This window comes from Camelus bactrianus, chromosome 6, assembly GCF_048773025.1.
Source record: "Camelus bactrianus isolate YW-2024 breed Bactrian camel chromosome 6, ASM4877302v1, whole genome shotgun sequence".
Classification (NCBI taxonomy): domain Eukaryota; kingdom Metazoa; phylum Chordata; class Mammalia; order Artiodactyla; family Camelidae; genus Camelus; species Camelus bactrianus.
In genome coordinates, this window is record NC_133544.1 from 78,420,011 (window position 1) to 78,445,056 (window position 25,046).

At 37.8% G+C, this 25,046-nt stretch overlaps 1 protein-coding gene across 6 annotated transcripts in view; it reads right to left on the reverse strand.

Moving 5' to 3' along the window:
- The window catches only part of CEP152 (centrosomal protein 152), an 86,265-nt gene that overhangs the window by 36,971 nt on the left and 24,248 nt on the right, over positions 1–25,046 (reverse strand). For 5 of the 6 annotated variants that reach the window (XM_074366084.1, XM_074366081.1, XM_045524212.2 and 2 more), the window contains exons 10-13: positions 20,020–20,167; positions 18,400–18,491; positions 17,527–17,690; positions 3,928–4,129 (exon numbers count right to left, since the gene is read on the reverse strand). In XM_074366084.1, the coding sequence (XP_074222185.1) occupies positions 3,928–4,129; positions 17,527–17,690; positions 18,400–18,491; positions 20,020–20,167 (606 nt within the window). The remainder of the gene's footprint in view (positions 1–3,927; positions 4,130–17,526; positions 17,691–18,399; positions 18,492–20,019; positions 20,168–25,046) is intronic. The other variant, XM_074366082.1, reaches the window with a different exon arrangement.

Below are 25,046 nucleotides of genomic sequence, written 5' to 3' on the forward strand. Positions count from 1 at the left end.
CCACAGGGAGCCGGCTCCAGCTGCTGGCCTTCCCCTTCCCACCTGCCGTCATTTCCCAGAAGCCACTGCTCCTACCCCAGGCAGGAGAGGGGAGAGCCAAGAACACCCACCCTGTTAGCTTGCCTCCAGACTTGGGGGTGCTAATAAGGCTTCAATGGACTTTACTGACTCACTAGAATGGCTTTCATTTTTTTCTAACCTGGCCTCCACTTGATGGAGGATTTATGATACTCATTTGTGCTTCCCCACTGGTGACTTTTTATACTAGGAATCAAAGTAACATCCTACTGATATCCTGAAAAACAACCTCCATGGTATCTATTACACTCAGTCCTGACATATTTTCATGCTGCAGGCCCACAGGGACGAGGTACTTATACTTGTTAGCACAAAACTCTTATGAACACCTTTCAAAGAGAAGGACCATTTGAACGTCACAATAAAATTTCTCTCTAAAGCAGGAATACTGAAGACATTATCTTCAAGAAAACAAGAAATGTAATATAACAACTCTCATACTATCTTCCTAATTTCTACATCTAAAAAGATTCTAGCTAGGACCCTTCTGAGCTGGTTACTGAATATTGCCTATCAAGCCCCTTGGAATCAGAGTACAGCTTTAACCACAGCTTGTGGTAAGGTAACGATCTCTATTAAGTATCAGACACAGAAAGACTTCTGTGTTTTATTTATTAAGCTTACAAAAAATTCAGTGTAGATGTGGTTCCTGACTGCTAGTAAGTCAGTCTGGTTTTCCTATGGCCTTTGCCACATTCTACCTTAATGGCCCAGTTGTTCAACTGGAATGAACAGCACAGTATTTGATCCACCTCTGATCATCGCATAGTCTGCACAGAATGGGCAGACTCCTCATTTTCACCACATATTATCCTGGAAATGCCATAAAGTAGCTCTGCTATGAGTAGTCACATGACATGAAAACAAAACAAAACCATTGACTCTGCAATAACTTGAAACTGTTCTATATAAGAGGGAGAGAAATGAATATAAAATGTGCTACAAGGTATGTATATAAAGCAATAAATATATCAGTACCTTTAAAACACGAGAGAATCATGTCAAATACAACTACATAGTAAATAATTTTGCTGCCCTTCTTAATACGAAGAAAGGCTTTAAGGGAGGATTTTGATGGCCTATTTCTCTCTAAAAAGTCATTCAGGAAGTTTAAATTAATGATTTCTTTCTCTTAACATCCCTGTAGCAAGGACAGAAGTTCAACACCATCTCTTGAAGCTCAGGATTTGATGCTAGCTAGCTATGATCATTCTTTCTAAAAGTTGACATTGAGACATTTAAATGACTTTAGCCTCATTAAAGATTTCAGAAAGACTGAATTTACATAATATAGAATTCTAGCTTGTTTGTTACATCCTTTTATATACTTCTGCTCCAGGCTGAAATGTTCCTTTCCACCGTCTCCCATGGATTTATCTTTCAGGACAGAGATTAAATGTTCCCTCCTTGCAGACTTCACTAGGGCTGCTTTACCATTCTCAAGCCCAGTTAGTTATTCCTTCTCATGGCACTTTGCAACCAGCAGCTTCCTAACTATACAGAGTTATGAATGTCCACCTCCTTATAGATCTGTACTAGTGAATATGCTAGCCATTAACCACATATGGTTATTGAGCACTTGAAATGTGACTTGTCCAAATACAAATGAGCAGTAAGTAGCAAACACATGCCAGATTTCAAAGACTTAGCACACCCACAAAAATACATAAACCATTTCATTAATGATTTTATACTAATCACAGATTGATTAGATAATATTTTTTATGTACTGGGTTAAACGAAATATATTATTCAAACAATTTCACCTATTTTACTTTACTGGGGCTACTGGAGATTTCAATTATGTATGTGGCACCACTATATTTCCATTGGATAGTGATGCTCTAGATTCTAAGTTCCTTCATGGAATGGCCGTTGTTTCCTTCATCATTGAATCCCACAAGACCTTGCACAGAGCAGCTTTAAAAAAAAAAAAAAGCTTACATTGAATAATAAACTTTCCCTCCACATACCTCCTAACCCCGCTTTCTGACTTTACAGACTGAAGAGAAAGCTCCATCAGAAAAGACGTGGGAATAGGAGGCAAAAGGAAAAGCCTGAAGGTGTCCATGGGCTAATTAGGTGGCTGTGAACTAGAGTGTTTATTTAAAAAGCAACAACAAACAAAACACCTATTGATTAAATTACTACTTCCTCTCCCTTTTCCCCACCCAGGAAGTGGGTCAGTATGTGTAGTAATTCAACAAATATTTACTGAGCAAATATGCAGAGGATTATCAAGACAATACTCCCAAGAGAGCCCAGCATCATCAGGTGAAGCGGAACAGACACGGCCGCAAGGGCTGACGGCACACTTCAAGAAAAAAGCTACATGTAGACTGCTGAGAAATCACTGCGGCAGAAGGCTAGCTGGGCAAAAAGAGGGTTCAGAGATGAGAGCGCTCCCTTCGCTCTGCTGATGAAACAGACTACAGAGGCACCGGCAAAGGCTAGAAACACAACATAAGGCACGGCCCCCAGCAACCGTCACACACATGAAAGTGAATCTTACCAGCACAGGCCGCTGGTGATTTCAATACTGAACAAGGTACCAAAATACCTGAGCTCAGGTGCAGACTCCAGCTCAGCCTCTTACTCTCCTAGGTCGTAGCACAGTCTCACCAAAATGCTTCAACTAGTCAACTCTAACACAAATTGAGACACAAACTTTCATTCCCATCCTTTTTAAAGAACATAAGGAAACAGCTTGATTTAAAAATGCTCAGCATGCTGGAGGGAAGCACACTGTCCCATTTCTCATCTGATCGTTAACATTGGAATCAGCGTGCTCATCAAATGTAGTTACTCAGAGGGAAGAACCACAGCAGGCAGGGCTTTCCCAGTGAAAACACACCATTATTTCTGGAAAATAAACTAGATGCAATTAAAACTCCATTAAGAAGAAGCACCAGGGAACATCTTGCACATTTTGCTCTAATAGGACTGTTTTAATGAATACAACTCCTGGCTTAAAGGATCAGGAGATAAAAGCAGGAAGTAAAATGTTATTTCCATCTAAAAGGAAAAGGAATACACTACATTCATTTTTCACCTTCCCTTTCCTTTTAGTTACTAGGTCTTTTATGTATGACTTTCTGTTGGGAATAGAGATGAGTTGAGATTTGAAAATAGGAAAGGGTGAAAAAGGCAGATGGTAAAGGAGGGCAGCCCGAAAGATCTCCGACAGCACGTTCTTGGGGAAATAACTCCGACCTACTTATTAGTCCACTGTTTTAGTTTCAATTTGCCCAAAGACTGGCTCTAACCTCAGAAGGGCCACAAATTCCTCTAGCTTCATTTTCCTCATCTATAAAGCAAGGATGCTAACCAAAGGATATAAAGGTAGATTGACTCTGACATACCTGACTTGGTGCCTTTCCCACCTGTAACACCACCGCCATGTAATTAATTTTTTTTGCATACAGAATGACTTGTTTTAAGAACATGGGCTAGAGAAATCTCAGACAAAAAGCTACAGGATTTTTTCGTGGAAAATTTAACCAAATTTTAGACTGCTATTGGTACAAGCCAATCTTGAAGAAATGCAGGCACCTTATTACGTAGAATGCTTCCTTGGGTTTGTGGTAAAGGAATTTTACCTAACTGCCTCTCATTTACTCAGTGCCAAGAGTAACTAGAAAGCATATTCTTTTAAGTAGCATATCCTTCTTTAAACTTTACTTATAAAAAAGTCAAATGATTACTACAAGATATTGAATATAGTTCCCTGTGCAAATGTAAGAATAAAACTCCAATGAATCCCTGAAAGACAAAGGTTTAACTGAAATGTGAAAATTTTAAGTCTTTTCTTTATTAAGTCTTTTTAAAATGATTTTTAGCCTTACAAACCTCTACCTCAATGCTTTTTTCATCCTTCTGCACTTGGAGATCTTCGATTTTCTTACGACAGTCTTTGAGATCATTTTGTAACTGAGACACCAGATGCCGCTTCACCGAGTTGCTGCCCAGCAAACGCTGCACCTCCACTTTCAGCCTCAGAATGACCTCGTCTTTGGAAAGCTCTTCACTCGGGGCTTCCTGCTGTACAACGCTAATGGAGACACGATTATATTTAGTACTAAATCAAATAACAAATCAAGCACGGCTGTTCCCTAAAAGCAACTAACTGCAGTGGTGACCGTGTTTTGTGACATATACAACTGTATGCTAGTATTTCAGAAACAATTTTAAGCTTACTCGTACACCAGGATATTGCCTCTAACATGTCCCCATAGACAGAAGTAAGTTTATTCACACGAAGACCATTCTTAAGTTTAGAACTGCGACCTCACTGAGAGGAGTTCAACCACGGGAACTGCAATATGGCACACGCTTTTTATTTTTGGTAAATTGCGTGCTGTGTATGTGTGTCCTTTACTACTCCAAGAGAAACAATCTGAAAATAAAGGAGGAAATGAATCGTAAAACACTAGTTATCCTAACCCACAATTTCTGTATCTCTTTCACTAAAACACAGGTCTGGGTGGATACGTAAGCAACTGGGGAAAAAAGTAACAATAACAAACACCATGGTAATTCAATCCCAACTTGAGTGTGTCAATAAATTTTAAACATGGAATGAGTATTTCTGTTCCTTGCCATAATGGATTAAAGAGACCAGATTTTAAAAATCTGTCTTAAAGAATGAGAAAACCAAACAGAATATATAAAATAGTGGTTTTCAATCAGTAGACAATAGCGACCCTGAGAACAGGGTAACAAACTGGATGAGCCCTCGCACTGCTGCAGCTTTCTGCCTGGGGAGTTTCCAGACTGTGGCAGAGAAAGAGGAAACCCAGAGAGAGCTCAGTAATGTCACTGAGTTGCCCAATCGAGTATGGGGAGACCAAAATGGCTAGAATTCGAGGAAAAATACTGTGGGAAAGATAGCTACACAGAAAGAGAGCTTCAGAGATCTGGGAAGCATGTGAAGAAATTACCTCAAGGCCATGGGAAAAACCACAGGAAAACAACAGGACTGGGAACGTTTTGTACTTTAATGAACCATAGTAGAAAGGCTTCCTCATTCACAGGGCATCAAATATGGCCTTAGAAATGAGGCCAAATTAGCCCCAGATTAAAGGCTGCTCTAAATCTGATCTAACAGAGCCTACATAGAAGCCTTGAAAGGATCAAATGAATTTCGGGTGACTTAAGTGTGTCACAGAAAAAGGATAATGATATTTTTAAAAATACAATAAAATCCAACATCGAAAGCATACAATTCAAAATGTCCAGCATCCAATCAAAATTTACCAAGCATTCAAGTAAGCAGGAAAGAAAATAGGAATCATAACCAGGAGAAAAATCAATCAGTAGAAACTGACCCAGGAATGAAAGAGGTAGAATTCAATACATTCCATATGTTCAAGAAGGTGGAGGAAAAAACATGAAAACAAGAAGGGAAATGAAAGACTATATGTCCCAAATTAGACTTGCAGAGACAAAAAAATTAAAATATCTGAAAAAAGCTAGTGGATGAGATTAACAGCATATTTAATACAGCAGCAGAAAAGACCCATGGACATAAAGACATAGCACATTTAAACACACAGGGAAAGAGGACCAGAAAGACACAGCATATTAAATTTTCTAACCTAATTGTAGTTGAAGCCCCAGAAGAAAAGTGGGGAGGGGGATAGGAAAAATATTTGAAAAAATAATGACCGAAACTTTTCTACTTAATGAAAAGTAAAACCCCATAAAATCTTAGAAGCTCAATGAATCTCAAGCACAAAAACATGAAGAAAACCAGCAAAGTTATACCAACATCAAACTCCTTAAACCAATGATAAAGAAAGGGTGCAGGGAGATTCCTGGGGTGGAGACGACCAGAAAGGAATTCTGGATTCTGTGTATAAACAAGCCTCAGCCTAAGCCCTGAACTATGCATGCATTAAACAGACCCTCAAACCAACAAAGATTTGGAGAATTTAACTCAAATTTGAACCACACACCCACGTCTCACAAAGACTGATCCCTGAAGGGTGCATACACAGGACAGATTCAAACCAATGTGGCAAAGGCTTAGAAAAATGAACTAAGATTTGAAACACACACACGTCTCCATACAACACAAAAATCACAATGTCTAATATACAATCTAAAAATACTCAACAGAAAACTAACAAGGGAAACCCAAATACTAGAACTATCACAAAGAGCTTTAAAAATTTAAAGCAGCTAATACCTATGCTTTATGAGGTCAAGGAAACATAACCGAAATAAATGAAAAGATAGGAATTCTCAACAGAGAAATAAAAACTTTAAAAGAACCAAATTTTTTTTATCATTGAAAAATATATCTAAAAGTTTAAAAAAAAAAACCTCACTGAACAGGCTCTATAGAATGGAAATGACAGAGGAAAGAAGGAGTAAACTTAAAAATTGTTCAATAGCAATCATCTAATATGAAAACAGGAAAAAGAAAAAAGAAAAAAAACATCAAGTGTCTCGGAACTGTGGGACAATACAAAAAGATTTAACATTACATGTAATTGGAGACCCAGAAGGAAAGGAGGAGATAGAGGCAAAAAAAATTTGAAATAATAGTAGTCAATATTTTCACAAATTTGGCAAAAGATATAATGAATTTATATTTTCAAGAAGCTCAGTGAACCCTAAATGGAATAAACTAAAAGAAAAACACACTTAGACACATCATATTCAAAGTGCTGAAAACTGAGGGGAAAAAAATCCTAAAAACAGCACGAGAAAAACTACACTTTACATTATACACAGAAACTACATTATACACAGAAACAATGACTCAAATAACCATAGATTTCTCTTTAGACATGACTGAGGCCAGAAACAGTGGAAGAGCATATCTTTAAAGCACTGAAATAAAAGAACAGTTGATCCAGATTCTATAATCAGCAAACGTTAAGTGCATTTTCATATAAGGAAACTAAGAATTTGCTGCCAACAGACATACTCTGGGAGAAATGCTAAAAGAAATTCTTTAGCTAACTGGAAATGGTATCTATCAAAGGGAAGTCTCTACACTGAAAACTACTAAACATTATTGAGAGAAACTGAAAAGCCCTAAATAAAGGAAGAAGCATAGCATGCACGTTCATAATTAGAAGACTCAATTCTTTATTTCCCCCGGCTTTATTGAGGTATAACTGACAAACAGCAATTTCTTGAGATGTCTATAGATTGATCTATAGATTCAACATTTCAAATTAAAATTCCAGAGGACCTTTTTTGTAGAAATTAACAAGCTAAGAGTAAAATTTATTTTGAAACGCAAAGGATTTAGAATAGCCAGAACAATTTTGAAAACAACAAAGTTGAAGGACTTGTTCAACCCATTTCAAGACTATCAAGCTACACTATGGAGACTGTTACTACCAACAAGACCACTGGAACTGAATGGAGATTACCGAAATAGGCCCACAAACGTATGGTTAACCGATCAGCAGCAAAGATACCAAGACAACTCAATTGGGAAAGAAAAGTTTTTCTGACAAATGGGATTAGATCAATTGGATATTGGAATGAAGAAAATGAACATCAATCTTTCTCTCACACCATACTAAAGAGCCAACTCCTAATGGATCACAGATGTAGATGTAAGAGCTAAAGCTATCAAATTTCTAAAATCGTAAGAGAAAATTCTGTAACACTGAGTAACAATAATACCCAAAAAACATGAACTGTAAATAAGATTAAATTTGAATTCATTAAAACTTAATGGTATCTTTTAAAGAGCAAAAGTTTAAGAAAATGATAAGGTAAACCAGAGAGTGGAAGAAAGTGTTCACAGTTACCAAAGGACTTGTATCCTGGCATATATAAAGATCAAACAACATATACAAACAGCAATTAAGCACATCAAGAAAAAAAAAAAGGAAAGCAAAGCACACCAAAAGGTGCTTAACATTATTAGTCATTAGGGAAATACAAATTAAAACCACCATGAGGTATCACTATACACATACTAGAAGTGCTCAAATTTTAAAAGATTAACACTATCAAGTTGTAACAATGGTGTAGAACAACTGAAACTCTCCAACACTGCTTCTGGGAATGCAAAATGGTATGACCACTTTGGAAAAGAGCATTTATACTATCAACACCTAAATAAAGTTTATTAGAGAAACTTTAAAGCAACCATAAAGGAAAAACAATTGGAGCATAAGTTGAAAGGAAGAGGTAAAATTACCTCCATTAGCAGACGATATATTTAAAAAACAAAATCTTATGGGAAAAACTACTTCAAAAAATTAGAGAATTACAAGGCAACAGGTTATAACACAAAATACAGAAATCATAAACAATACTCAGAAGAAATCATGGAAAAGAACACCTAATTCACTACTGAAAAACAGAATATCTAGGCACCAATGTAACAAAAATTGTGCAAAATCTAAATTCGAAAAACTTCAAAATACTCCATGGGAAGTGTGGAGTATAGCTCAGTGGTAGGGCAAAAGTCCTGGGTTCAATCCGTAGTACCTCCACTAAAAAATAAAACAAACAAGCAAAAAACACTCTTGAAAGACAAAAATAGATTTAAGCAAATAAAAAGACATGCTATATTCTTGAATAAGTAAATTCAATGTCATAAAGATATTAATTCTTCTTGGGTTAATGTACATACTTAATGCAATCCTGGTAAAAAAAATATTATTAGGATTTTTGTCCTGGAACAGAACAAGTTAATCATAAAGTTCATTTGGAAGTGTAAATGAGCGAGAATAATCAGAAATATTTCAACAAGAAAAGCAATTCTAAATAGGTGGTAAAACTAAAGTATAAGACAAAGCAGTAAAGCTTTTAGAAGACAGCGTAAGAGTAAAGCTTCATGACCCTGAAGGAAAGGTTTCTTAAAAGGATTATAAAAAGCACTAACCATGAAGCTTGATAAATTTGACTAAATTAAAGTTTAAAAACTTCCATTCATCAAGAGACACATTAAAAGGTTAAAAAGGCAAGCCACAGAGAGAAGATATTTGCAACACACACAGCCAAATAGCTCTTATCTAGAACAGATACTAAAAAACAAAAAACTCCTACAAATCAACAGAACACATGCATATACAAAAAATCACATAAAAACTAAGAAGAGAGATAAGTCCTTCACATACACACACACAGAGGGAAACACAAACACACATATACATACCACACCCAAGAAGCCAATAAACACAATAGACATTTTTTTTAAATGGAGCTTAATCTCTTTAATACTCCAGGATAATGCAAATAAAAACCACAATAAAATATCACTACACATTAAATGGCTAAAACTAAAAGACTGACAATATGAAGTGTTAACAAGAAGAAAGAGCAGCTACAACTTTCATATACCTCCGGTGGGGATGTAAATTGGCACGACTACTTTGGAAAATAGTTTGGCATCACCTATTAAAGTTGAAACACAAGTACTGCAAGAAATTTCACTTCTAACTATACGCCCAACAGAAATGTATGCCCACTGTACCTGGAAATGACATTAAGAATCTATGGACAGTAGGATGGAAAATAAACTGCGGAACAGTCATACAAATAAAGACACACACACATATTTACATATATAAATGAATGAGCTACAGCTAAATGCAAAAACATAAGTGTCACAAACAGAATGTTGGTGAAAAAAGAAAACTAAAGAATACCTGTATCTATGAAAAACCCACGGCTAGAATTCATGCTTAATGGAGAATGACTGATTGCCTCCTGACAAGGATGCCTGTTCCTGCCACCTCTATTCAACATTTGTACTAGAAATTCTAGCTAGAGCAATTAGTCAGGAAAAAAGCAGTGAAAGGCATCCAGACTGGAAAGAAGGAAGTAAAGCTCTCTCTAGTTTCTGATGACATGATCTTGAATATAAAAGATCCTAAGGAATCCACTAAAAAAGAAAAAAAAAACTATTTGAACTAATTAACAAGTTCAGCAACATGGCATGATACAAGATCAATATACAGTATCAATTCTATTTCTATACACTAGTAGTGAACCACCTAAAAATAAAACAATCCAGCAAAAATAATAGCCAAGAGAATAAAATACTTAACAGGAGTAAATTTAACAAAAGTATATGACTAGTACACTGAAAGCCACAAAATTATAAAAGTATATGAATGGTACACTGAAAGAAATTAAAGACCTAAATAAGTGGGAAAATATCCTGTGTTCGGGGATCAGAACACAGTATCAAGATGGCAATACTTCTCCAAATTGTTCTACAGATTCCATGCAAATGCAAAAACATCCATGCAATGCCTATCAAAATCTGACCTGCTTTCTTTGCAGAAATTGACAAACTGATCCAAAAATTCGTATGGAAATGCAAGAGATCCAGATTAGCCAAAGAAAATCTTGGAAAAGAAGAACATAGTTGAAGACTCACTTTCCAATTTCAAATACTACAAAGATAAAGCAATCTAGGCAGTATGGTACTGGCATAAGGTCATGTAGCTCACTGGAACAAAATTAAGAGCCCAGAAATAAGCCCTCATACTTAGAGTCAATTGATTTAAGGGTGCCAAAACAACTAAATGGAGAATAGTCTTTTCAATAAATGGTAAGGAATAACTGGATATCTAAATGCAAAAGAATGAAGTTAGATTCCCACCTCATATCATATGCAAAAATTAATTCAAAATGGATCTCAAGACCTAATGTAAAAGATAAAACTCTTAGGAGAAATCACAGGCATAAATCTTTAGAACACTGGATTAGAGAATGGTTTCTTAGACACCAAAAGAACAAGCTACTAAAGAAAAAAATACAGAAGTTGGACTTCATAAAATTAGACTTTTGTGTTTCAAAGGATGCTATTAAGAAAGTGAAAAGACAACTCACTGACTAAGAGAAAATACTTACAAATAATGTATCTGACCAGAGACTTGTATTCAGAATATATAAAAGCTCTTAAAACTAAACAAAAAGACAACCCAATTTAAAAATGAGGAAAAGAAAAGACATACAAATGGCCAATAAATACATGAAAAGATGTTGAACATAATGAGCCATCAAATAAAAACCACATCATTAGCAAATCACAAAAAAAATGAAACACTCATTCATCGCTGGTGACAATGTAAAACGATGTAGCCACTTTGGAAAACAGTTTGATCACTTTTCAAAATGCTGAATGTTAAGTTACCATATGACCCAGCAATTCCACTCCTAGATACACATCTAAAAGAACTGAAAACATACGTCCACTAAAAAATATGCAGTACTCAACAACAGCCAAAAGGTAGAAACAATCCAAATAAATGTCAATCGGGTGATGAATAAATAAGCAAAATGTAGTATATTCATACAACGGAATATTATTTGGCTATAAAACGGAATGAAGCACTGACACATGCTACAACACGGATGAACCTTGAAAGCATTATGCTAAGTAACAGAAGCCAATCACAGAAGACCACATAGTATATGAATCCATTTATGTAAAATGTACAGAACAAATCCACAGAGATAGAAAGTAGTGTTTATCTGGAGCTGTGATAATGGGGAATGCCCGATGGTGAGTACTGGATTTCTTTTGGGGGATATCAAAATGTTCTAAAATTGGGTTGTGGTGATAGATACACAACTCTGGGAATATATTAAACACACTTAACTATACACTTCAAATGTGTGATTTTTTGGTATTTGAAATACAGCTGACCCTTGAATAACATAGGGGGTTGGGGGTACTGACTCCCTGCCCCCACCGCCTCCTGCAAGTTGAAAAACCCACCTACTGGTATCCCTGTTGTTTCTGCCTCAAAAACTCACTCAGCCAAGGGCAGAAAGCTCAAACAGTGTGGACAGAATCAGGACTCAAATCCTAGTTCTTCTCATGTTACAATATGATCTCTGGTAGAACACAAACTTTTCCCCCACATTTAAATTACAGATTTGTAAAAATACAGGTACTATATTACGTATAAGTGGAACCCCTGCAGTTCAAACCCACGTTGTTCAAGTCAACTGTATATCTCAATAAAGCTGTGGAAGAGAAAAAGACACACCTAATGTATGAGTTCCTTCTGTATAAAGGCAAAGCTAATCTACAGTATGTAGGCATGGATAATTAGATTTTAAAAGATAACAACAACAAAAAAACCCAGAAAATAACTGCCATTAACAGTTAAGAAAGTAGTAGCCTCCAGGTTACGCCTGGAAAGAGGGATATGGGCAGCTGCTGGCAATGTTTATTTCTTGACCTAGGTAGTGGTTCCACAGGAATTCACTTTAAAATCATCAAGTTGTACACTTACGTTCCCTTTATGGGTTATATTTCACAATTTTAAAAAGTTTAAAAAGTAAAATAAAACTATAAAAAGTACTAGCCAGGGAAATGTGTACGGGATCTTATGGTAGCTCACAGAGAAAAAAAAATGTGACAATGAATATATGTATGTTCACGTATAGCTGAAAAATTGTGTTCTACACTGGAATTTGACACAACATTGTAAAATGATTACAAATCAATAAAAAATGTTAAAAAAAAAAAAGTACTAGAAAAATACCATCAAGAAATCATAAGGGAAAAAAGTGCTGGATCTAACTACATAAAATTTTGAAACAGGAAAAGTGATATCCCTCAACACTGGCCAGGGTACAGGAAACAGGTACTATCACACGGTGTGGGTAATAATGCAAACTGCAGGGCAGCTTAGCAACATGTACCAAAAGCCTCAAATACATGCATACTCTTTAACAAGAATATCGCCTTAAGGAAATAACCAAAGATTTGAATAAAGATTCGACTACAGATATGCTTATAATAATAATACTGCATTACTTACAGTTTTAAAAAATTTAAACAAATGTATTACTAAAATATAGTTCATTCATCTACATATCCACTAGTAAGTATTTACAATATTTACTGACATCTAAAGATCCCATAATATACAAAGTCAAGACACATTATAAAGTAGTACATTCAATATTATTTTATCTTTTAGAAACACACAAAACAGATAATGTACAAGTTATATATCAAAATGTTAATAGTGGTTTTCTTCATGGGAAGTAAAATTATATATATATATATACACACACACATATACAGAGAGAGAAAGGGGATGAACAAAACATTATGGGGTTTTTTTTTAACATTATAAAAGGAATCTCTGGCAATACAGTACATATTTATCAATATACACAACTTTTGGATGTGTAATATAGTGGAAATATGTCTATATGTGTAGATCTCACCAGCTTAAACCACTTCTAATTATATAGAAATATAAGAAACAGAAATTGTATAAGAAATGTAAGCTATATTACAGCACATCTTTCCTGTGCTGTAAGACATGGTGAACTAACTTTTTCTGCTCAGCTAACAAATTATGCATCCCGAGTTTTTCTTACTCAACACTGACCACTGAAATAGCACATCATGTACTCCTAGAGGGAGCCAAGTCAGAGAGCAAAAAAAGTGCTTGCTAAAATAATTTTCCCTTCTTTCCCAAAAGGGAAAAGTCAGCAGTGGTGACCAGCCCTGTATTGGGCTCACTAGTGAGACCTGTGGAAGTTGGTTCCTCTGAATCCAAATAAACTGTAGTCCCTTACAAAGCCTGCTGAGAAGACCAAAGGGGAAAGGCATTCCACTTGTTAAATGTTTATGACTTGAGCTTCGCAGCCAACTATAATAAGGGAGAGGGGAAGCTGTCTGCAGGCTGCACGCAGACTTAGCTCCTCGGATTCCATGCATGTGAAATAGAACACTGAGGCTAAACCCTTCAAGTTTACTAGGCAGTAGCTGGAGGGAGGTGGTAGTTGGGAATGAAAACTTGGAGCCGCTAATATTTGGGTCAGTGATTTGAAAGCAGCTCAAGTCAACAAAGAACTAAAACTCTCACTCCCTTTTGTTCTAAGAACCACAATCCAGCAGAGGAAAGGTACAAACCTAATCTCTCTTATATCGCCTTTCACTTTGAACTAAGAATAAATATTTTTACTTTTTCCTCAAAGCTGAATGCTTACCCATTAAAATGCTGGTGGGAGGGATGACCATAAGCTAACCTTTCTTTGCTGGTCCTGCCCTCCACTGACCATCTTCCTCCTGAGCCTCAATGACTACCCACCCGCTTTAGTTATTCCCCACTTTTCCTGGTGGACGTGGCTGGCACTCCTTTTACTACGATAACCGCGTGATGTCTCAAGTTTATTATCTATCAGAATGTGCTTTATTATCAGAATGTGCTTTAAATTACTGTCGGGTTTTGGTTTTGAGTGCTAGTTAAATAGAAAGGGCAGGGAAGTCAATACATTTTAGTAAACTCCATGATGGAGTAAGTCTACTTGAAAAGATAAACCTATACACATATACCTGTATTCTCTACCCAATTCCCTGGCTAATTATGGCACAAATTAAGTAATGAGTTGGAGAGAAATCTTTTTTTGGCAAGAACTAACTCTTCAATCCTCTAAAATACAAGTCAAAGAAAAAATGAAGTTTAAGGCGAAAAGGTCTGACTGCCATGTAAATATGAACCAACAGGTTTACGTGACAGTAAAGTTCTGGGTTCAAGTACCAGTTATGTTGCTAAGGGTCTGTCCTCTTGAGCTAACAAGCTTGGTGATCTGAGCCCCAGTTTTCCCAACTCTAAAATGGTAATAAGGATCCGACATTTTCCCCAAGATTTAAATGAGGATCAAGAACTATTTGTAAAATATGTGTTGAATCAGATGTGGATTAATATAAAATCTGATCGATGGTATATTTTGACCAAGGATCTCTTAATCAGTGGTAGCTATTATTATTACTAATTAAGTGCCTAATAACTGCTAGAACTTATTACATGAGGTCCTTTACCTTTACATTCATTTTCTATTTTAATCTTCATTTTAATTTCCCCAAGGGATATGCTATAATCTACCTGACAGAAAAAGCCTGATAAGAAACCGGGCTCAGAAAAGTCAAGAAACTTGCCCAAGGTCATAAAGTTAGTAATAAATGGCAAAACTATGAATCAAAACAAATCTGGATCTAAAGACCATGCTCTTTCCACTAGCCCCTTAGAATTAATCTGGCATTAACAGGAAATGAGGCACTCACAGCAGTAAATTTTCCAGATGACTACATTTTAACTTTAAATTTTTATGTAAATCTGTTTAGAGCACATTCATCCTCTTTTGCTTTAATTAACTAACCAAAGCTGAAGGCTTTCTTCGACAACTCCGGATCGCGATTGTGGACATTCTGATGTGGGCGACAACGTGCCTACATCTACAAAGCTGTGTACCCTGGTGCTCGGCAGCCCCGGCACCGCAGGTTCCTGTTCCTCTCTCCCTGCTGAGGCTAAGCTGTCTGGCTGCAGCACTGGCAGTACCTCTCCCAACAACCCGACCCAGTTCCTCTGTGGCCAGGCAGAAAATCGGGTAACTCATGGGGTACCAACAAATCTAAGTCAACATGGCCCTGGGATAAGAGCCGCAAGGTGGCTCCTAGTACGTCCATCACATAATCTAGTTCTGCTATTTGCCTCTTTGCTTCACTTTTGGGACTATAGTTGTGACCTGCTGAGATGCTGTCCCTAAAGACTGACCTCCAGGTAAGTGTGAAACCCAACAGGACCCCATGGAGTCCCCCAGACACAAAATCCTTTTCCCATCTATCATTTCTTGTTTATAGGAAAAAGATGTCAGCCTTCTGGACCTTCCCTGAGTTCCAAAGGGCAGATTCAAACAGTTACTAATTAGGGGAGTGAGGGAATGCAGAAAGAAACAATAGGGAAGCCGGGGGGAGGTGGGGGAGGCCTGGTCCTGGTGCCCCCTTGGGGGGAATGTGCATAACAACTTGATACAAATCTCTGAATTCTACTGGAACTAGGACCCTCACCCAGGTGGAGGATGGTAACTTCAGGCTGAGCATAAGCACATGGACACCAGACTGGTTGGAACCAGAAGGCTGATGACTGAGACTCCTGGACCACCACCCTGTTACCTCCCCATCAACCAATGAGAGGAGGGTTACACACCCTGCAGCCCTCCCCCCAAATTTTGCCTATAAAAACTTCTTGCCTGAAACCCATCAGGGTGCTTGGGTTTTTTGAGCATTATCTGCCCCAGAGCATTATTGTCTGGTGCTCTACAATAAATGCTGCACTTTCTTTCACCACAACCCAATGTTAGTACATTGATTTATTGCACACAGGCAAGTCTGGTTCGGTAACAAATGGTATCTTAATAAACTAACATAGCATCTTGTTTCACAATATTACCTGATTTGAGATTTTCACCTACTGAATCTCATCTTACTGTTTTGAAAATGGAATCACAGTACTAAAATACGTAAGTTCTAAAACCCACTGTGGAACAAACAAACCCTTCAGGAGATTTATTTATTTCTATTTAGTTGCATGTTGCCCGAAACACAACAGGTAGTAAACACTCTCACTAAACAATAATGATGGTAACCATAGTCTTAAACTATAAACTGGATAGTGGTGGCTTCATTCAAGAATGTATTCAAGGGGGTAGGGTGTAGCTCAAGTGGTGGAGCGCATGCTTAGCCTGCTCAAGGTCCTGGGTTCATTCCCCAGTAGTTTCTCTAAAAATAAATGAATGAATAAACCTAATTACCCCCTCAAGAAAAAAGACAATTAAAAAAAATTTTTTAAAAGAATGCCTTCAATAAAGGCTTTCCTTAGCCTGCATGCAATCTCTTCCAAATACCCCATCGTTCATCCTCTCCCTAGACCAGTAGGAGGGATGGATAAACACCCCTTTGCACAGCAAGCTAGCACATAGCGCTTAGTTGCTTACAAGTGTGTCTCCCTCTCCCCATCAGACAAAATGTAAACTTCCTTTTGTACTCTACTCCCAGAGCCTTGCACAGCCCCTTCCAAATAGCATGTGCCTCAGAATATACATCCTTTCCTTCCTTCATCTTTTAAGTGTTCAATGGTATCTAAATGTTCTGTCTTTTGTACCACCACCAGCCCTCGCCTACTGGTCCCTGGGAAGGACAATAAAGCACTCTCTTCCGTAGGACTGCTAAAAATATCTGTGCTAAGCAGTGTCATAAAAGACAGAATCCCTATTTTAAAAAGAAGGTCACAATAAGGTTCCTAGGGAAAATTAATGCTCATTTTCTCATATACCATTGACGAATGCCTGCTTTTAGCATACAGTGTTAACATAATAAAAAAACAATTCACTCTCACCTTAATAGTAAAACAGACATGTAATCTAAGTTGTAGAATTTAATTTGTACATTTTAACTAAATTGATCATTCTTACCTTATTGAAACTGATGTGCCCTATTGGTATCGAGACAGCACAGTATCAAGACTTGAGGTTTCTGTTCCTCTTGATTTCAGACCCTTACACTTCATCAGAAATTACTAAAACACACTGTCCCACATTCAAGAAGCCCTAAGCAGCTCATCACTTCATGCCTAGTGCCACCAGTCTGTTGTGCACCATCAATATTATTAATGGAAATTCTTCTATAGTAAAGTATTTTCCCAATACCTCTTAACTTTGGATTTTTTCCAGTTGGCTTTCTTGATCCCCAAATCCACATATGACTCAGTGAGTTCTATATTTAATTCTCCTTCTGAGCCACTTGGAAGTATTTCTAGTTTTGCAGCAGATTCATAGAGAGAAATTTCGTCTTTTAGTTCTGTTAATTCTTCCTAAAACACAAAATTATTGAAAGTTATTTTCATTATTTTTTATAAGAAAGAATTAGTCACTCTATCTATTCTTAAAAATTCATTTTAATGATCAGTAGAAGGCAGAAACTCTTCTTCACATACCTTTTTAGCACACATTAAAAATATAAAGGCCAGCACATAGAGGTTTCGAGTGAACTGAATGAACAAGTAAGTGAATGAGAAAGCGGCCGTCGGCAGTCTCTCGCACACCGCCCTCCCTTACACATGTCCTCCGTGACCAGCACCCCTTGAGCCGAGAAGCTGGTGGAGCACATTTTGGTTTACTAAAGCAGAGGACTGAGTAGGCTGGCTTGCTAAGAAAGTGCTGCACTTCTGTCTGCCAGCGATGAAGAGGCAAAATACCTCTTTCCAGTGGAGGTGATACTGGAAGTCTTCCTCCGACAGAAAACGTAGGCGGTGCTGGAGGAGGATGTGAGAGAAACGCAGCTAAACCGCAGGTTTCCCGCACCTGTTGATCTCAGGTGCAGGAGGGGGCGGGGCCCTGGCTCTGCAGTTAGACCGGCCTGGGCTTGACCACCCAGCTGTGTGGGTGAGGCTGCGAACAACTCCCAGGGCTTGGAGATGGTCTGGCCACCTCTTTTATACAGGGAAATGCAACGCTCAGTGAGGCGAGGTGACCGCCACCTAGCTGAGTGACCCCGAGTCTCTTCCACGGGGCAGCACTCACTTGCAGAGCCGTGTTCATGTTCTCGCTCACAGCATGAGCCTTTCGCGCCTGCTGCAGCTGGAGCCGGAGCTGAGCCACCTCCTGTGCTGAGCCTACGGGAGAAAGAACCACAGACAACGCCAAACATGAAGGAACAAAGTGCCGATCGTGGACAGAAGAACTTGAGTCAACTGAGGTGACAGGAGTTCTGCTTTATGACCTTTTAACTACCATTTTGGGAGCACAAAAGTATAGCCAGTGGGCCCAGAAGGCATAGGTCTGGTGCAGACATTTCCAGGATTTAGTGCGGCTCCCCACAGATCCCTGGGAGGTTGAAGACATGGGCTACTGTGACCTTGCTACAAATCCAATTAGCCACGTCTACAGACCTTAACACTCCACAAGTCCTTTAATAGGAACAGAACATTCCAGCTCACAGAAAGCCAAAGCAAAAATTCTTTGGAACCCATTTCTACACTCTAACAAGAAAACTTCATCTCGCGGCCTTTAGCTTTTGTTCTAAAGGCTTTTATTTCCACCACTCTCACCTCCACATGTGAAAGCAGCATATTAGCACCGTGCTTCTGAAACCTAGTATTTTAAATGGTTAAAAGGTTCCCATTTAAAAGGGACTTTACTGGGTTTCCTCAAAAGAAAATGAGCATCTGGGAAATGGTTAAGCAAAATAATGATGGCATATTATGCAACTAAAGAAAATCATATTTTCAAAGCCTTTAATGGCAAGGAAAAAGGCTCAGTAAGTAATGCCATGTGGAACAAAAGGATACAGATCTGAACAGAGTGGGCACCTAAATGGAGCAGGATACAAATTTTGCTTCCACGAAAATACACACACACATGCACACACACACACATTTACACAGTTTTTTCAACTTTTGAATAACCCAGTCTTACACACGCTGTACCCAATAGTCTGAACTGACTTCATATGCCAAGGTCTGACTTTCACGTATCAGGTGACGATTAGCCATTGAGCTGTTTGTTTTCAGTGAGGGCTACTCACCAACAAACCAGGCAGTTTTGTCGGTATTATAGTGTTTGTATAAACATTTAAGTCTTTTATTGCCTTTTACTCCAATGTCATCTTATTAAGTAAGAAGTAAAAGTACTGTTGAAACTGACAGGAAGCGTATGTCTCACACTTCACACTTAACACTACGGAGACCACACAAGAAACCTTAAGCATGACAAGGAGGTGGCTCACTGGCTTCAGCTGACCAGGTAAGTGGCTATTCCACTGTGAGAGGAAAAGAAAAATTAAAGAAGCTATACAAAAGGACAGAACTCTATGATCAAAGATCAAGTGTAAAAGGCAAAATATAATGGGATTTCACCATCATTTTCAACTTTCAGGGAGAGAACTTTATAATACATGTTTTATTGTTCACTTTTAGCACATTCAGCTTGGACTTGTATTCACAAATGCACCATGTACAGAAGCAGGGAACTGTCTATATGTATGTGTTCATTTCACTTGAAGGAAATACATGATTAAAAAAATATTTGCCACTGATTATCTTTCCTGTCTTTTCTGGATTTATATGGTAATTCAAAAATCCTACCATGTTCTCTCTGCAGACACTAGCCTTCTGGGGAGCCACCGCCCACCCGGACACCCACCTGAGTGCAACAAGTTGGCACACTGCTTCTGACTCTCCTCCAGGCTTCTGGTCAACCTGTTAATGATCTCAGTCTTTTCTAATTTGGTTGCTTCTTGATTCCTCTCCAGTTGTTTAACCTGTTCTTTCAAATGACAGCAAATGTCCTCCTACATAGAAAAAGTATTCAAGAAGTCATTTTCATGATCAGTTATTAAATATGAAGCTAACAAATATGATTTTACATAATTGGATTTTAAATCCAATATAAAACCATCACATGGCAGGATCGCCTCTTTTATAAGGTCAAGTACACAGGACTGTGAGTCAGAAGAACAAACTTACATGACCAAGCCATCAAGTTCTCAGTATGCTTTTTCTTTTGTAATTATGCTAACAAAGGTTGAATTTGAATTTGATGGTTTCTAAAGTCCCTTTCTGCTCTATATTCACAAGACACTGTTATTCTAAAATTAGATTTTATTCAAGCCAAAGGACATGTATTACATCCCTATTTGCATTTTACACTCTCAGTATGAATGTATGTATTCAAATTTAAGCACCACTTTGAACCATAAGATTTGTATCCCAAGACAGCAAAGATGCAGGCAAATACCTGGAAACTCACTCTACTCAGAAGAGCCAAAAACTCATTCTATTCTGAGCAGCCAAAAATCATCTCTCCCTCTTCTGAACTTCTCTTAAACTTGATCTGCTTCTCTCCTATGTTTTTCCCCCTACCTTTTACATGTCATTTCTCTTAATAGTCTCTCTGAAGGTGCCTTATACATAGTGCTACAAAAAACACTTGAAAAATAAATGACAAAGATAAACAGGATAAATGTGTGTGTGTGTGTGTGTGTAATTGCATGGGAATTTACAGAAAACTTAAGGCATGCGTAAGATATATTCACATGTCTACAAAAAGAGAATGTGTTTGGAAGTAATGAGCCACGGGAATTCCAAGCTCAGGTAGAAGAAATCATCACCTCCCCTTCAAAAAAGGCTGCACAGGCTGAATTCCAGACCAACAGCACAGCATGAGAGAGGCAGAGAAGTAAATTAAGGTAACTGGTTGAAGTTACCTGGAAAAGCCTGAAGAAAATAAGTAGTAAGAGGAATATCAAGAAAGGACTCTGAAGCATAGAGGGCATTTGAGGCCTGATTTATAGCATAATCTAAAGCCCAACAATGCCTCAGGGGTACAAATAGAAGGTACACCTCAGGAGGATACTAGCATATCCTTAAGTGGAGGAAAGGGACTCTGAAGTCTCCTATTTTAGCTTAAAAATTTATGTGGATTTTGTATTCTATTTCATAACACAGCCATGTTTGCTTTAAAGTTTTTCTACCAAATTTTTGAGCAAAATGAAGCTTCTGGAAACTGGTCCATGTTTATTCAACAGTGCAAACCTCTTGGCACATGGCTGCTGATTCCCAGGCCAGCTTGAAAAGCATAGTTCTAAAGCACCCAAGTAACATGGCAAGCACAGCAAACAAGCTAATGGTAATGACGGTGTGAGCATGTGTGCATGGAGGTGGGGAGACAGCTTACATTTATGTGCTGGGGAGGTCACAACAGCTTTTACAGGAGCCTGAGAACTGGCCAAAAAAAGTTCCAGAAAAGATAGCTATGAAGGTCATTATAAAGAAAAGGCAGACTGTGGCCATAATTTGTCTATATGCAACTGTCAATTACACTATGCTGTGTTCTGGTGACAAGTTCAAGCAAACAGATTATACTCATAAAACTATGCAGTTTTTATACCAAGAAACAAAACAAAATAAATGGTTCCAACTTTTCCACGATTAGCTTGAGTGAGAACACTCAGTTCAAGACCGATAAAGGCAGGCATCTTTTAAGACTAAATGAGACAAGTGCAGTGATAGAACAGGTGAGTCCACAAGAGCAAGTAGAAATGAATAGACCCCGAGTGCACAGAAAAATGAGGATTAGGCCACATGTGCACACAGAGGTCTGTGGGAGTCTCTTAGCCAACTGGAAGTACTTCAATACATTTTTTAAAAATTTAGAAAATTGATCTGGTGAAAGTCTTATCATAGAAACCAAAGTCTCTGACTTCACCAAAAGCTGAAGATTTCAAGAAGACCAGAATGAAGAAAGGTTTTATACCTTCAAGGAGATAATCAGAGATCTTCACCTGATACTCATATGAATGGGAGGAAGTAGAAGACAGTTTGGACAGATAACCAGAGATCTTACACTATGACACATCTATGAGTGGGAGAGACAGTTGAGAGGAGAGAGCTTAGAAGACAGTCTGTAGTGAGAGAGTTCTGTCGGTGAAGGAACACTGTGAGCTCCAAGAAGCTCATTTCTTCTCATCTTCTCTATTACACTAAAAAACTTCAGAAGAACTCAACCAAAGTAACAAGAACCGCTATATGCTGAGGATGTGTACAGTCCTTTCTACCAGAAAAGCTGATGGCTTTAAGGAAAACACTAAATTAAAAATATAATTTTACAAGCCATGTATTTCTCAAAATATTAGTTACACAGAAATTTTTTTTAAAAAATTATAACAGAGTGCTACTCCTCCCATCACATGGAATTAGACAGCCCCTGTGTTGAGTTCTGTCTTTCAAAATATAATTAAGTCTACATAAAACCTGTTTACATCCTGATGTTTAGCTGTTTTTCAGTAAAAGTTTGCTGAACAAATGAAGTAATAGGATTAGTTTCCAACTGTAGTCCTTTTCTTCCAAGAACAAGTTGTTCACAAAGAAGTGATTTTTTTCAACTTTTTGCAAGGGGAGTCCTGAATCTCCTGGAAAATCTGAATAAGCTCATGCGTCTTCTCACAAAAACTCCATACACAGGGGCTGGGAGGAGGGTGTCAATAGAGGGAAAGTGCTTAATGTGTAAGAGATTTTATTTTGGGTGATGGAAATGTTTTGGAACTAGATAGAAGAGGAACTAGATTGTGAATTTCACCTCAGTAAATTATTTAAATAAATAATGGAATGCACCCCGCCCCCCCAAAAAAGCTGCATATACTGACACCCTATAGAAAATCACACCCACAATTTCAGAGGACTCATCACCTCCTGGGGGCCGAGTCGTGGACTGCCTTAGGAGATGTGAGGTGAAGAATCTCTGTAACTAGCCAAACTTACAACATGTGAACATCTACTCTGCTAACACGGTCAAGTACATAGCTACACAGTTGTGCGTGACTAACAAGAGAGCCACTCAGAATCCAGACAATAGCAAACTTATTTGAGTTCATCTGCTAAATTACCCAGTTATTTGTACCTTACTACTCTTCTCCAGGATTTGCTTTATGCTTGTCAACTGCTGAGCGGGGAGGAACAGGAAAAGGTTTATCTGAAAGGGAAATATTTTGCTCCTCTTCAATAACTTTTACAAAGAAAAAGAGGGCAAAGGGCAAAATGCAGTATGTATGTATGGTTACCAGTTATTGTAAGAAAATCTAAATCAACCATCTCTGGGGAGAACACACCCATGCATTTTTCTGATTATAGGCAGGCATCTCCCTAGCTCCTGGTTGATCTTTACAGCACCTCTCCCAGCAGGAATCTCACTTTGGATTCTGAGGTAATACAGATTGACCTTTGGAGTTCGGGGTTTTTGAGCATGACCCACCCATTCTCCACGTATGGCTTCTACAATAAATGCTGCACTTCCCTTCACCACAAAAAAAAAAAAAAAAACAGATTGACCTTTTATTTAAAAAACTGCTAATAAGTTTATACTTTATAGCACAGGGAACTATATTCAATATTTGTAGTAACTTATAGTTTAAAAGAATATGAAAATGAATATATGCTTGTTCCTATATGGCTGAAGTATTGTGCTGTACACCAGAAATTGACAACATTGTAAACTGACTGTACTTCAATACAAATATATTAAAAAAAAAAAAGAAATTAAAAAATAAAGGCTCCCTCCCCCCAAAAAACAACAGCTGATAGCAAACTGACAGCACAAAAGAGATACCAGAAGAAACATTCCCAGAAAGAAAAGACTGTAGGTACTCTGGAATCACCACTTTGCAAAGCAGTTATGCAATTATATGCAGAAGCTAACATCAATGCTCTGCTCTGCTCTGTTTTAAAAAAAAAAAAAAAAAAAAAAACTCAGAGTATAACAATGGAAAAGACCTTAATCAACACCTTCAATTTATGGTTCAGGAGTCTGAAGCCCACTCAGCACAGAATTAAGACTTAGTTCTGTGTTCTAGTCTAGGATTCTTCTATTGAGGGGGCTGGGGAGGAGAGAAAGAGAATGGAGTGGGCACAGGGGTCTTGAACAGATGAAGAACTGCTCCCAGCCCTCCCCTGTGTAATGGTGCCTAAGTCAGCAGAGAATGGGGAGAACTCAACCCTGCATGGAAAAGCCCCCAGGCTTCACCCCTCCCATCATGCAAGCCTCCTTTCTCTCCACAGCCAACTTTCATGCTGCTACCCAAACACAGCCAAGGTTAACAAAACCATAGCTCAAATTCCATTTGTTTCAATACTATATAAAGTAGAGTTTTCAATAATTTGTCACAGCTCCTGTCTTTCCCCATTCCTATATATTCTTCGCACTGATCAAATTCACAATATTTCTCTATATAAAAAGAATAAAAAGCCAGATAGGAAAATAAATCTAATAAAAACACATACAAAAGTAAAGTAAAATGAAATGGTATACAAATAATTATTATTGCCAGTCATGCCATCTAATATAGCTCTACCTAAATCATGGAAACATTTAGAGTCAGCTGTATAAATAAGAAATAACAATCAGGGTGACTTTTCAGTGTGGTAGCATTTTCCATACCCTCACATCTTATTTTTCTTCTCTTTTTTCCCTGGGTTACATAAATTCTGAAATTACATTAAGAAAAATGAACTCTGAAATTTTATTCATTCAAATGATTACCTGGGGCTTTGGAGCACAAGCAAACCCATCACCTGACTCACCCTCAGCCCACAACATTTTATTCCCTTTGGGGCAAAGATCACAGAAACTGCGAAATATGCTCAAGTTTCATATCTAACTAACTTTCGATCAGACTC